The sequence below is a fragment of the Mya arenaria genome, chromosome 10 (genome assembly GCF_026914265.1).
Source record: "Mya arenaria isolate MELC-2E11 chromosome 10, ASM2691426v1".
In the NCBI taxonomy this organism is placed as follows: Eukaryota; Metazoa; Mollusca; class Bivalvia; order Myida; family Myidae; genus Mya; species Mya arenaria.
In genome coordinates this window covers 51,651,734-51,665,272 of record NC_069131.1, presented here as the reverse complement: position 1 = coordinate 51,665,272, position 13,539 = coordinate 51,651,734, and the positions used below count along the sequence as shown (strand labels likewise).

At 35.6% G+C, this 13,539-nt stretch overlaps 1 protein-coding gene across 1 annotated transcript; it reads left to right on the top strand.

Moving 5' to 3' along the window:
• Nucleotides 1-10,285: 10,285 nt before the first annotated feature.
• On the top strand, nt 10,286-12,032 carry LOC128204794 (uncharacterized). Its single transcript, XM_052906202.1, has 2 exons — nt 10,286-10,616; nt 11,527-12,032. The coding sequence occupies exons 1-2, from the start codon at nt 10,286-10,288 to the stop codon at nt 12,030-12,032; spliced, it is 837 nt and encodes a 278-aa protein (XP_052762162.1).
• The last annotated feature ends 1,507 nt before the right edge of the window (nt 12,033-13,539 follow it).

The following is a 13,539-nucleotide window of genomic DNA, read 5'->3' as shown; positions in this document are numbered from 1 at the left end:
GCAATAAGAAAGAGCATGACCACATATTCAATGGTTAATCAGCCTTCTAAGAAAAATGAAAAATAAAATGTCCCCCCCAACCGCCCCCATTTAAAAATGGATGAAAAACTAGCAATTAATTTGTACTGTCCTTACGGGCTTTCCCTGCAAGCCCGTTGTCGAAGCTTACTCCGTATATAATACGCACATCTCCGGCGTAAAGCATTCGAGTTTGACCAATGCATTGTACCTGTGACGCAACAATGAAAATCGGTGTTTTCTTCGCGATGTTGGTGATATTTGCCGCACTTAGTAAGTGTTGTATTATATTTATTTTATTTTAAGATTATTTAGTAATGATTAAAGGTTGTTAGTATGTACATACATCAATAAATGGTTTGATGCGATGCAAACAAATAAGAATATATTTTGTATTCTCACTGAGATGTTTTGCAGAGGTTTGCCATGTATTTGCCATTATGTTTAACCATCATATTTAAATGATTTTTTGCCCATTTTATTCTAGTAAATATATAATTAGCACTGATTGTAATATACTTCAGTGCAACATTATTGTTATGTGATCATTCTTATTTAGAATTTCGTTTGTGACATATTCTTCAAATGCGTTTGTGTACTTGATCTTAAATGCATAGTAGCTTTATCTTAGTTAAATAAGAAGAACAACTCCAAACTTCGATATAATATATATATACATTTAAAGCATTACTATATATATATAAGTGTTTATATGGCTTCATCATAATGAGGTCAAAAATAAGTAACCGCGGGCGATTTGGACAGTTGGCCTACATACTTAATATAGTAAAAACGTACAGGAGGATTTTGGAGTGGCCCGATAGCGCAGGTGGCCTTTAAAAACAGGTGGTCATTCAACCAGGTGTGAGTGTATTTAGAACAAAGCTTCGAAAACACTACATGTACGTTCCCTTAATTGCAGTGAGTTTTGACATACATTAGTAAAGAAATATTTCAAAATTGGTTATATTGGTTATATAATATAATACAGTTGTTCTGTAATTGTAATTCTTTGCTGATTTCTATCCACAACAATAAAGTCTAATTTTAATGAGTGCTGCTCAGCAGGTTTGTTTAAAAGGAAAGTAATGCATACTTCAAAGAAATGGAATTTGTGATCAGAATGTGACCTTTGATCTAATTTAGCTTTTAGAAAGCAACAGCCCACTAATCTTAATTACTACACATAGTAAATTACAAATATGGTGATTGTGACCTAAACAAATTTTGCCTACGGAATGAACCTTTCTAGAAAACGAGGTTGACTTGTTAGTAGTGAGTCCCCATCCTTTTGAATATTCCACTTTCAACAGCCCTTTTGCAATGCTTGAAATGCTCAATGGTTCATGTTATCAATTTCAAAGCATTCTCATACACCAGGAATGAGAATGTTTCAAAGCGACCCCGTTCTTTTTAGTTCCGAGTGAATTTTTAGTCGGCCCTCTATCTTTACTTGTGTCTTAAATTATAAACGGTCCGTCAGGCGCGTAGCTGCCTATACGCGATTGAATCCACTTGATTCCGACCAAAAACATATTTAAAAAAACAGCCAAAGTTGCAGTATGCGTACTTGACTACATGATCCTAAACTGTCCATTTTCCAGTATTAAATAACGCACTACAGAATGCGCAGAATGCACCAGATTGGACAATGGTTTTCAACGGCCCTTGTATTTTCAGGTGCGCCATGTGTTGAGGCAGGATTTGGATGTCCTGGCGACCAACAGCGATGTAACCGTCACTGTAAGTCAATCGGGTGTCGTGCTGGCTATTGCGACGCCGCTACCCTTTGGCTTAGGTGCACGTGCGCTGGTTGTCCTAGAGGATAGATGGCTGATACACATTACTGGGTAACTTCAGTTCAAGCTGCACTCTCACAGATTGACAGTTTTGACTTTTATTTTAATTTTTGTCTCGAAATCGGCTGATTCGGCATCAATGTCTGCAATTCAGTCACATAAGTTAAGTCGCAATAGAACATATCTCATTTGTTTGGAAAACTGCCGAAAAGCTTGTTTTTTTCCTAAAGCGTTACAAAAGTAATTTAACCGTATGTTTAACATTTTTCGACGCAAATTGTTTGAAATAAAGATATTCATCTTTTTAATTTAATTCGAACTTGGCACATACTTTGTAATTTACTAGATGGTTTTGTGCTGGGTTAAAGCCACGTTTATCTAATGTTTCAAAAGCTTAAAAATTAAAGTTCATTTGTTAACAGTATGACAGATTACACATTATGTATAGAGTTGTTGGCGGAGTCAGTGGTTAGTAGGCGCACATACAATTCCAGAAACTTAGCTTGTTTAAGGTCGAGCGTCGACGCCCATTTTAATATTTTGGTAAATGCATACTAATCATATTTTATCATTACACAAAGTTTGAATTTAACTTGGTAACATATTTTGCGGTCTTGCAATGAAACAAAAAAAAATCTGAAAAAAATGAAGTAGAATTTACTTTGTGTGCTTTAATTGCGACCCTTTCATCAAACCATTATGCGAAAGAAGGATTTAAAAAAAAACCAATGCATTACTACTGTTGAAACTCTCTCCAGCGCCCTCGAATTTAGTTGAAATATATCTCTCATTTTTACGTTTAACTACGGCCAACATGATGAGATGACTACGCACCTGGACCCAAAGAAGTTTTTATGTGACAATACGCTAGCTAAAGCAAGGGATGCTATGGCAAATTGCACCAAAAACCTTTGCAAAAACACGCAATATACTTATTGTGTAATCCCTGTTCCAACGATTGTCCTCTACTTTCCAACCAGATTTTTCTGAAGATGTTATCGCTGGCAAAGTATACAGTTAATATCCCTTTCTTATGTTGTAGTTAGATACTTAGTACACAAATGACACCAATGCACAGTGTATCTACTTGGCCACGTCTCCTTGCCCTGTACCTCTAATACTTTTATTGGCCAGTTAAGGCAAAGTGTTTTTTTTTTATTTTGCAAGTAAAACTTTCAATTCAATTTGTGACAATCACTTAATGATTAAATGAAATTCATGATATTACAATAATTATATTGTCGTAAGCTCTTTCATGGTGTAAACAGTGTCTTGTGTCCTTGCCTTGTGCATCTGAACAGGGCTTATTTTTCAATTTTCGACTAGTGGACTTGTCCCTGTAGTTTTCATTTTATTATTGTATTAAAGTTACGACTCACTCCGTTCAAACTAACTTTTAAACGAATATAATTTTTCTTTCAGATGTGCTTTGAACGTTGGAGCGTCGCTGACAAAGTTTAATATGTTCTCAACAAAGGATAAGAAAAGAAATCAAACATTTCATTGGATCTATTTTTTATGCAAAATTTTGTTCGCCACTATAACAATATTCATATTTTACCCTTTAACGCCCTCGATGTATGACAAACGTTTCTATAAAAACTTTAAAAAAATTACAATCAACTACGTATTGGTCAGAGGAATACAATAATGTATTTTTCCCATCTTAGTGTAACTATCTTATGATAAATAAACAGCATCAATGTTCAAAAATGTAAAATTTATGTTTTGTATACGTTCCCGGTTATTTAGTTGCTTTTTCTACTTTAATTCTGAATGATTTATGATAGATTTTAAACACAGCATGCATCTGGGAGTGTTTTTAGCGTTTTGTGGACATTTCCTTGTTTAGCATCATAACAATATAATGTTAAGGCACTATCCGATGAATTATACTGTAAAGAAAAATAACACAAAAAGTCAACAAAAAGGATTTCTCGACAGCTGTTTGATAGCTTTATTTGTTGAACACGGTTTTCGCAACATTATTTGTACCTTTAAACTATTCAAAGCAAGCGCAACTACGTTCCATAATTGTTTTAATATTATTACACATGAAATTAAATTGATATTATTATAGCTCACGTGACCTTGCCTTTAGCCATCATGAGTTATCCCGTATTGGTAATGTCGCGTAGGATAATTTTGATACGACCCTTGCGTAATGTCTAAAAATAGATATCTGGCTTTCTCTAGCGCATGAACGCAAAAATATCATATCAAATGTAGTTGTTAATCCGTGTTTGTGGACGCTTAGTGTTTCGCAGGTGTAACCGGTGTAAACAATGGTGTCGACGCCACTCATGATGATACGACTAGTCGGGCCCGCATGCATACACGACCGAATGACCCTTGGTACCCTTGGTACCCGGAAGCCAGTTGAAAAAAAGTACATGAGAAAACTTCACCCCAGTCTTGAAGTACTTCGATAGACACCGCTTGATAGTCATTCAGACACCGAAGAGTGTTGGTATTGTCAAAGCCCTTTGGAAAAAAAACTCGATCTCTCGGTGTAATGTAACTTAAATTTCCAGTATGCTCTATTTTAAGCTACCTTCCTGTGCCTGAGCTGATAAGCTTAAGTGAAGATGATTACACAAAAGTTGTTTGCTGCACGTGGATAAATAGCATGGTCAAGGTGTTTGAAATTAAGTTAAAGGACGGTATAGAATACTTAAAATAATAAAATAAAGCCGACAGGCAGGCAGGTTTGACTACAACAGGGGAGACCAATTATGACCGGCTAGGCACGAACATCACGGTGGTAGCGTTTCTTAATCCGTGCATAGTCCTACGGCCTGATCTTCCCCACATGTATATAATTGAGGATCGACATAAAGAAATAAAATAAATACATTGTGTATATCAGTCCTTTTGTCCGTTTTCTACCAACAGTAAGAAGAATTAACAGTTTTCTTAATGCAAAACTTATATGTGAGGAACACGAGAAGGAGCTTGAAAAAAAGATGCTAACAGTCTTAAATCAATCTGCTGACACAACGTTTTTGCAACAAACGTACGTTTTTCGTACTATGTAAACTATATTTGCTAGTTGTTTATTCGAAACTTTCGCATGATTTCTGTGCTTATGTGACGTGCGAGCCTAACAAGGCTAACAGATCCCTTCAGAGAAAAGCATGCTCGACCTTGAAGTAAATTCTCAATCCACACAGAGCCCGGGATTTGCTAATTTGCATATTACCAACCAAGTAAACATACGTACTATGAACGTGCTTTCGTCTATAACGGAAACGCACATCAGCCGCCTACAGCGGACCGTAACATTATTTTCCCCTCCGAGAAGACTGGTCTGGGAAACTCGTGGGTAAGGCAACTCCGATTCGGCAGTTTTCATCATCCCATCGCTGACTCTATTTTGTAATGTGCGATGTCAAAGGCGCAACAGATCCCTTCAGAGAAAAGCATGCTCGACGCTGAAGGGGTCCTCTGGTCTTTATATACAGTAAATTCCCAATCCACACAGAGCCCGGGATTTGCTAATTTGCATATTACCAACCAAGTAAACGTACGTACTATGAACGTACTTCCGTCTATAACGGAATGTTATGAACGCACATCAGCCGCCTACAGCGGACCGTTACACTTACAAGGAAACGTCTTGTATCATCCCAAAAGTGATTTTCAGAATTAAACCGTCATCCTTATTGCTTCAATTCACAAACGATTGGAAATCGTGCCCCAAGAGAAATATTTCTCCTCAACTGAGGCTTTTGCGGGGGATACACATTAGGCCGATTTTGTTTTAGTTAACAACATGATGAAGGATATCTTTATTAACATTTAAAGGAACACGCTCATGCTTTTGTCAAATGCACTTCTTTGTATTACGAAATCAAGTGTGGCAAATCATTTGGAGTGTTAAAACTTAAGATGCCAAAAGTTGGACACCAAACGTGTAAACTAACCGACTGCATCGATGAATTTGTTAATCAGTTTTCGACTTAAAATATTTCAAATAAAGATATCAATCTTTTAACTAGGTATTAAGCATGGCGTACGGCGTTGTTCGGGCGGGCGGGCTTCGGGTGGGAGGGTGGTGTGAAACTCAACTATCATACGAAATAACTTTAGTTACGGTTGATATATTGTAATCAGACTTGTTATATAGGAAGAGTTTATCGAGAGGATTTCCTTTGGGGCCTCTATGGTCAAGGTCAAGGTCACTATTTCTAAAAGTGGAAAAACGGTTGGAACTTGATAACTTGAGTTAGTGTTGACATGTTTCGATCAAACTTTGTATATAAGACGAGTTTATGGAGAAATTTCATGGGGTTGCGTTAAGGGTCAAGATCGCTGTTACTTAAAAGAGAAAAACTTTAGTTAGTGTTGACATATTACGACCAAACTTGGTATAAAGGAGACCTGTCACGGGATTGAGTTTTGGGCCCCAAGATCAGGACAATATTACTAAAATAAAAAAAATAAGAACAGCCTCGGCTGCAGTTCAATAAAAACCTGGTTTCGTCGCATCGCGGCGTTTCTTATATTTTATTTGGAACTTGGCACATTATTTGTAATTCACTAGATTGATATGGGCTGATATAAAGTCACGTGTATCCAATGATTAAAAAAACTTGAAATGCTAAGTACATTTGTATACAGTATAGGGAGCCAATAGTGATTTTGTAGGTAGGAAGGATTTAAAACATTGCTTCTGTTTAAACTGTCCCGAGCGCTCTCATTTTTACGATTAATTATGGCCTTTATTCTGAGGTAACTACACCTGGACGCAAAGTTATTGTTATAAGACAATAAGTTATCTTTAGCAAGCAAGGCTATTGTTTAATTTCACCCAGAAACCCCTCACGCAATATACTTATATAAACTTTGTTCCAACGATTGTTTTCTATTTTCCAACCAGATTTTTCTGAATATGTTATCGTTTGCAAATTTTACAGTTAATATCAAATTCTTATGTTTAGGTTAGAAAACACAAATAATATCAAAGCACAGTGTATAACTTTGTCCAGTGGACTTGCCTGTTGCCTCTTAACAGCGTTTATGTTCAATTTTCGACTACTGGGCTATTTTTCAAAAATAATAATTTTATTGGCCAGTTAAGGCAAAGTTTATTTGATTTTGCAAGTTTAACCTTCAGTGTTATTTGTGACAATCACTCAATATTCAATTGAAATTCATGATATTACGATATTTTGCCGTAAGCTCTTTGATAAGATGGCCCTAGTGTATAAACATTGTCTTGTCTCATTGCCTTGTGCATCTGAAAAGGGTTTATTTTTCAATGTTCGATTACTGGGTTTGTCCCTGTAGTCTTCATTGCATTAATGCATTGTTAAAGTTGCGATTCGTTCAAACTTACATTTCAAAAAACTTTTTTTTTCTTTCAGATCATGTGTATGAACATTGAAGCGCTGCTGACGAAGTTTATGTGCTCAAAAAGAAAAAAAAAGAAAGCAAATATTTCATTGGTTATGTTAAACCCCATTCTTTTCGCCATTATGACAATACTCATTGTCCTTGTTTACTCTTAATGGATTAACAACGTTTCTAAAGACTTAAGATTTACTGTCAACTATCTTTCGGGAACAGTAATACAATAATGTATGAATTTTTCCTGTAGTATCTTAAGCTAATGATAAATAAACAGCGTCAATTTTCAAAAATGTAAATCTTATGTTTTGTGTACGTTCCTTTTTATTTGATGGCTTTTTATTATTTGTTTTCTGAATGTTTAATGATAGAAGCTAACACAACAGCTCGTTTTGAATTTAGCGTTTTGTGAACATTTATTAAGTGCAACAATGGTGCAAAGAACGCTTTAAGATTTTAGCATCATAACAATATAACGGTAAGGTACTATTCGATGAATTATATTGTAAACAAATAACACATCGAAAAGAGGTAAACAAAATATTATACAACACATGGAATTTAATATATATTATTATACCTCACGTGACCTTGCCTATAATCATTTTAGAGTAATGCCGAATTGGTATTGTCGCATCTGATAATTTTGATAAGACCCTTGCGTTAAGTCTAAAAATAAATATCTTGCTTTTTCTAGCGCTCGAACGCAAAAATAAAATGTAGTTGCTAATCCGTGTTTGTGCACGCTTAACGTTTCGCACACCGGCGTAACCTGTGTAAGCAATGGTACCGACGCTATTCAAGATGAAACGACTAGTGAGGCTCTAGGCACGACCAAATGGCCCAAGGTACCCGATAGACAGCCAATAGACAGCTGCAAAAAGTACATGAGCAAAGTTTACCCCAGTCTGGAAAATCTGTGACAGAAACTGCTTGATTGTCCTTCAGACACCGAGGAGTGTTAGTATTTTCGAAGCCCATTGGGAAAGAACTCTCTCTCTGTTATGCAATTTAAATTTCCACTATGCACTATTTTAAGTAACCTTCCGGTGCCCGAGCTGAGAAGCTAAAATGACCATGCTAACACCCAAGTTGTTCGCTGATCGTGGATATATAGCATGGCCAAGGTGTTTCAAATTAAGTTATAGGACGGTATAAAAAAGTTTAAATAACAAAAATAATAATAATGATGATTAAAAAAATGAAAAAGCCGGCAGGCAGGCAGGTTTGACGACAACAGGGGAGACCAATCATGTCGGACTATGCAGGAACATCTTGTCGGTAGCGTTTCTTTATCCGTACATAGTCTAACGGTTTGCTTTTCAGCAAATGTATATAATTAAGGATCGATACAAATAAATATAATGTGTATATCAGCCCATCTGTGTGTTTTTACCAACCGTAAGAATACTTAACAGTTTTCTTATTGCAATACTTATAAATGAAGGACACGGGAAGGAGCTTGAATTTTAAGTCAATTTGCTGACACAAAGTTTTTGCACTATGTAAACTATATTTGCTAGTTGTTTATTGCAGACTTTCAGGGTCGAATGACTGCTATGAATAGAAGGAAACCTCTCATATCATCCCAAAAGAGATTTTCAGAATTTAGCCGTTTGTAAACATCTTCCTTATTGTTTCAATTCACAAACGACTGTGAATTGTGCTCTAAGAGTATCATTTCTCCTCGACTGCGGCTTTTGCAAGGGTTATACATTGGGCCGAACTTTGTTTAAGTGAAAATCCTGATTAACGACATCGTTGTTAGCCTTTAAAAATGAAATATTTGATAAATGTTCATATTAGATATCAGGAAGTAATATTCATTTATTATAATACTTTCCCAATTTTTATAACAAACAAGCATACCACTTTAAACCACTTTTAAATACATTTTATTCATGAAGTTTGATTGGAATATTGATCGAAATTACTTGCTCAGTTGTTATTGATGATCCGTTCAGATATTTTGTTCTGATTGCCAATCCCAAGTAGTCGCATGTATGCTGGGATCAAGGTCGACAGAGAATAGATTTAATTAAGAAGAAAAGTCTCCAACAATTTTCGAATAAAAACAGTTTTTTTAACTCAATTTAAAATAAGCAATAGATGATGTGTGCATTTTAGATATTAACATCGAGATAATTTCTGTGTTTAATTAGTGTGAATATAATATTTAATATTTATATTTAATTATTTGGCATATTATTTTTTTAAATGGATTATATTTTTGAATACCACAATAATGACGCTTCTGTTATGAAATGATGCATTAAAGAGAGGTATTAAAATAACCTTTAAATATAATTATTTGGCGATTTTATTAATTTGTTTCTTAGATATTATACTGTCTATTTATAAACGCTCTTGTTGAAAAAGTTAAAATATTTGAACTTGACTATGTTTCAATGATGGATGATCTTAAAACTTTGACAGAACAAAAAAAAACATGACATGATGGAAAATGCGTTTGTGTTTGTATCACCAGTTATTATTTTATTGAGCCAAATTAAGAGTGCAACATATTTCAGACAATATCAGTACAACGTAGCTTTTTGAGTTTGTTGTTGTTGTTTTATGCAAGCATTGTACCCTACTGCATTTTACCTACTGTGGGATGCAGATGCTACTGAAGTATACACTCATAAACCAGAATTATAAATAACAAAATTACACAATCAAATAATTAACAGTTACCAATTAAAACAGGGTCAAGGTCATTCAAAACTGAAAATAGGCCTTAGTTTTCAGAGATATGCAAAAACTATTATTTTGCTTTTAATTTTAATACCCAACTATTCAAGACTGAATGAGATAAAACAATCTCGAGTACACACATTACTTCAGGTAAAGATTAATAAATCTTAGCAAAGTCGATAAATCAATGATCAGTATGGCATTGATATAATATATTTCGTAAATAAGGTTTAAATCTACATTGAGAATAGAGCTAACTTAAAGGAGGTTTTCACAGCTATGAATTGTAAAACATTTCAACATGAAGTGTGTGTGGATACATTCTTAAAACTTAAACTTAACAAGCTAGATCAGAGATATTCAAAGAAAAAAATCACGAAAGAAACATGGCCAGTAAACTGCAACAAAACGTAGCAAAAATGGCGTTATCAGAGCCTCAGCATAAAGTAGAAGCTGCAGTGATTGTGGTGATAGACTTCGGGACCACATTCTGTGGCTATGCCTTTATGTTCACCAGTTATCCCACATCCATCTACACAGCCATTGGTGAGGAGAGGGAACCCTCCTGTGTGCTCCTCAACCAAGATAAGAATTTCAATGCATTTGGAAAACAGGCATTTCCCAAGTACACAGAGTTAGAACAAGAGGAACATCAGTCATACTACTTTTTCCATCACTTCAAGATGAAACTGTATGAAAGTGAGAAACTTATAACGAGAAACGACTCTCCAAGATCAAACTGGAAAAGAAGTAAAAGCAATGGATGTTTACAAAATTGTCTTAAAGTATTTCAAACGAAGAGCTATGGAACATGTTGGCCAAGTAAAAAGTGATGTAACCTTTCATGGATTTTCTTCAGAGAAAATCTTGTGGATGCTATCAATACCCGCCATTTGGACGGAATCTGCCAGGCAGTTCATGCGAGAAGCTGCTTCAAATGGAGGGATGGAAAATGTACGGCTAGTCTAAGAACCAGAGGCTGATGCGTTGTTTGCCATTGATAAGCCACTTAAACTGAGCGAGGACATGTCGACAGAGAAGTTTCCAGTTGAACACAAGTACATTCTAGCTGATCTTGGGGGAGGGACCATTAATATTTGTGTCCATGAGATCCTTGAACACAGAAAACTCTGTGAACTGTACAGAGCAACAGGAGACTACGCTGGCGGCCATGAGTTTGAAAAGTTCTTTGTGAAATTGTTTGGGGCTCCAGCACTCGATGAATTCAGAAGAAAATTTGCACATACTTACCAGGACTTAATCACATCAATTGAACAAAAAAATGTTCATTTTCACACAAAACAGATAAAGTACTTCTAACATTAGACTATGATTATGTAACATTGGCTGAAAAGAACAATCATGAAGAAACAATTGAAGAAATGATAAAAGGTTCAACGTTTTCAAACTTTGTCCAGTACCGTAGTACAGGTCGTCGTCTTACTCTGTTGTGGAGAAGTTCTTTGATAGCTCTGTGGACATTATAATTGGAAAATTGAAAGAGATTCTGTCTGCCTGTTCTCAAGACGATATCACCAGTCTGCTGCTTGTTAGTGATAACTCTGAGTCACCTTATGTCAGAGAAAGGATACACCAAGAATTTCCTCAACTGACGACTGTGGTATTAGACGACTATTATTAGACGACTGTGTATTATTAGGTGGAAGACTGGCAGTGATGAAAGGGGCTGTAATAATGGGAATGAAGCCCAGAAACATCGTCCAGAGGAGAGCACAATTCACATATGGGTTTTCAAATAGTGAACTATTTCTAGAAGAAGAACATCCAAAACAGTTAAAGTTTAATTTAAATGGCGAGACCTTGGGTGAAGGTGTGTTTGATAAGCTGATAGAGCGGGGGCAGCTCCTGCAGTATCAGCAAGAGTCCTCCCGGAAATTCTATGACACCTTCAAGCAACCACAGATAAAACAGATAATATGGCATATATCACTGTGGAGGTCTTACAAGCCTGGTCCTAGATACTGCTTCCTGAAGGAAGACTTTTGTGATGAAGTTGGTACGATCAGCATGCAACCTCCTCCTGATGGCTGGCCCGATGTGGTACATGGTAAACGGAAGTTGATAGTGGGGGAGACTGAGTTCACCATTAAAGTTATTATAAAGGAAACTGGTGAGGAAACGACAGCGATTATTGACTTTCTGTGAATAGTTGTGCCAGTGGGTAAAATGATATGCTGAATCTGATTGACATAATGAGGACTGAACTATGACCCTAATATAAATTGTTAAAAGTAATTCTTCTATACAACTTTAATAAAAAAAACTCAGTTTATGCTATCGTGTCAGATTGTATATGTAAAAAGAAATACATAACACAAACGAGGCTATTTTAAGGGAAAAAACATGCACAAATATACAAAGCAAATTATAATGGGAGAGAGATACTTTTACCAATGACTTATACGAGAAATGAAGGACAGTAAGACAGTGTTAATTGTGTTTATATAGAATTTGTTGATTTATATATCATGCATTTGTATTTATATTTGGTGAAATACACAGAGTGCAGAGCTGTAACCACTTCCGAATAATTAATCAACTGTTTATACTGATATTATCATTGAATTTATATATTTTTGCCTGTAAACTTTATATTCATTATCGTTCTGCTGTCATTAAGGATCAGTACAAAAAAAACAAATTTACGAAACGTTTGACAAAATGATTAAAGTAACTCGCTCATGGTTTGTGAAATGCATTTTTTAAACGAAATAAAGTGTGGCAAAGTATATGGAGTGTTAAACAAATACCAAAAGCTGGAACCCTTCAGCTAATGTTGATATTTGCTCAAAAATCGTCTTTGAAGACCACAATTTTCATTAAATTTATAACGCGATTGAAAATTCATGTCGGCTATGGTTTTGCGTGATTGGTTGATTGACATTATCACGTGATTTTATCTACGTGTCCTTCACAGGTCAACATATCTACCACTGTTGTTAAAGTCCCAGTGGCTGAGTGGACTAGCTTGCAGTTTTCTTTTTTCCCCTTGACTTTATTGGCGTAAGTTTGGACCCCACTAAATAAAAATATTTTTTTGCGATAACTATACTTTTTAATGCAATTTCGATAACATTTGCAGTACTTACATTGTGATGCTGCTTTTGAACAGTCACAATACACCGAGGGGCGTTTACAGTGCTTACATGTTTATGTTGCCAATGCACAGTCTCAATAAACCAATACCATTCAGAGTACGAACATAGTGACGCTGCCAATTAACAGTCTCAATAAACCGAAGGCGTTCCGTTACTGACATGGTAATGCTGCCAATAAACAGTCTCAATAAAGCAAGGCGTTTACAGTATTTACATAGTGACGCTGCCAATTAACAGTCTCAATAAACCGAGGGCGTTCACAGTACTAAAATGGTAATGCTGCCAATGATGTTTAAAATATATCATATACAGGTATTATTTCAGATGAACTGATCGGCAAAAGTATAAAGTACAGTAAAATAAACTGTCACACCTCTTGATTAAGGGTCAGCTTATGTGATACAATGATTGATGTATGTCTTTAATTCCGACTCCTATCCTGTATGTCTTGCGCGTTTCAGGAAGGCAATCGTTCTCCAACCTACTCATTCATTTATATATTTATTCGGCATGAAGGTCACGGTCATCATCATCATCATCATCATCATCATCAT

Excerpts from the sequence above, each read along its gene's own strand:
- LOC128204794 (XM_052906202.1), top strand. The coding sequence starts at position 10,286 with ATGGCGTTATCAGAGCCTCAGCATAAAGTAGAAGCTGCAGTGATTGTG. Across the intron at positions 10,617-11,526 it reads AAGATCAAACTGGAAAAGAA|GTGGAAGACTGGCAGTGATG; the intron begins GTAAAAGCAATG and ends GTGTATTATTAG.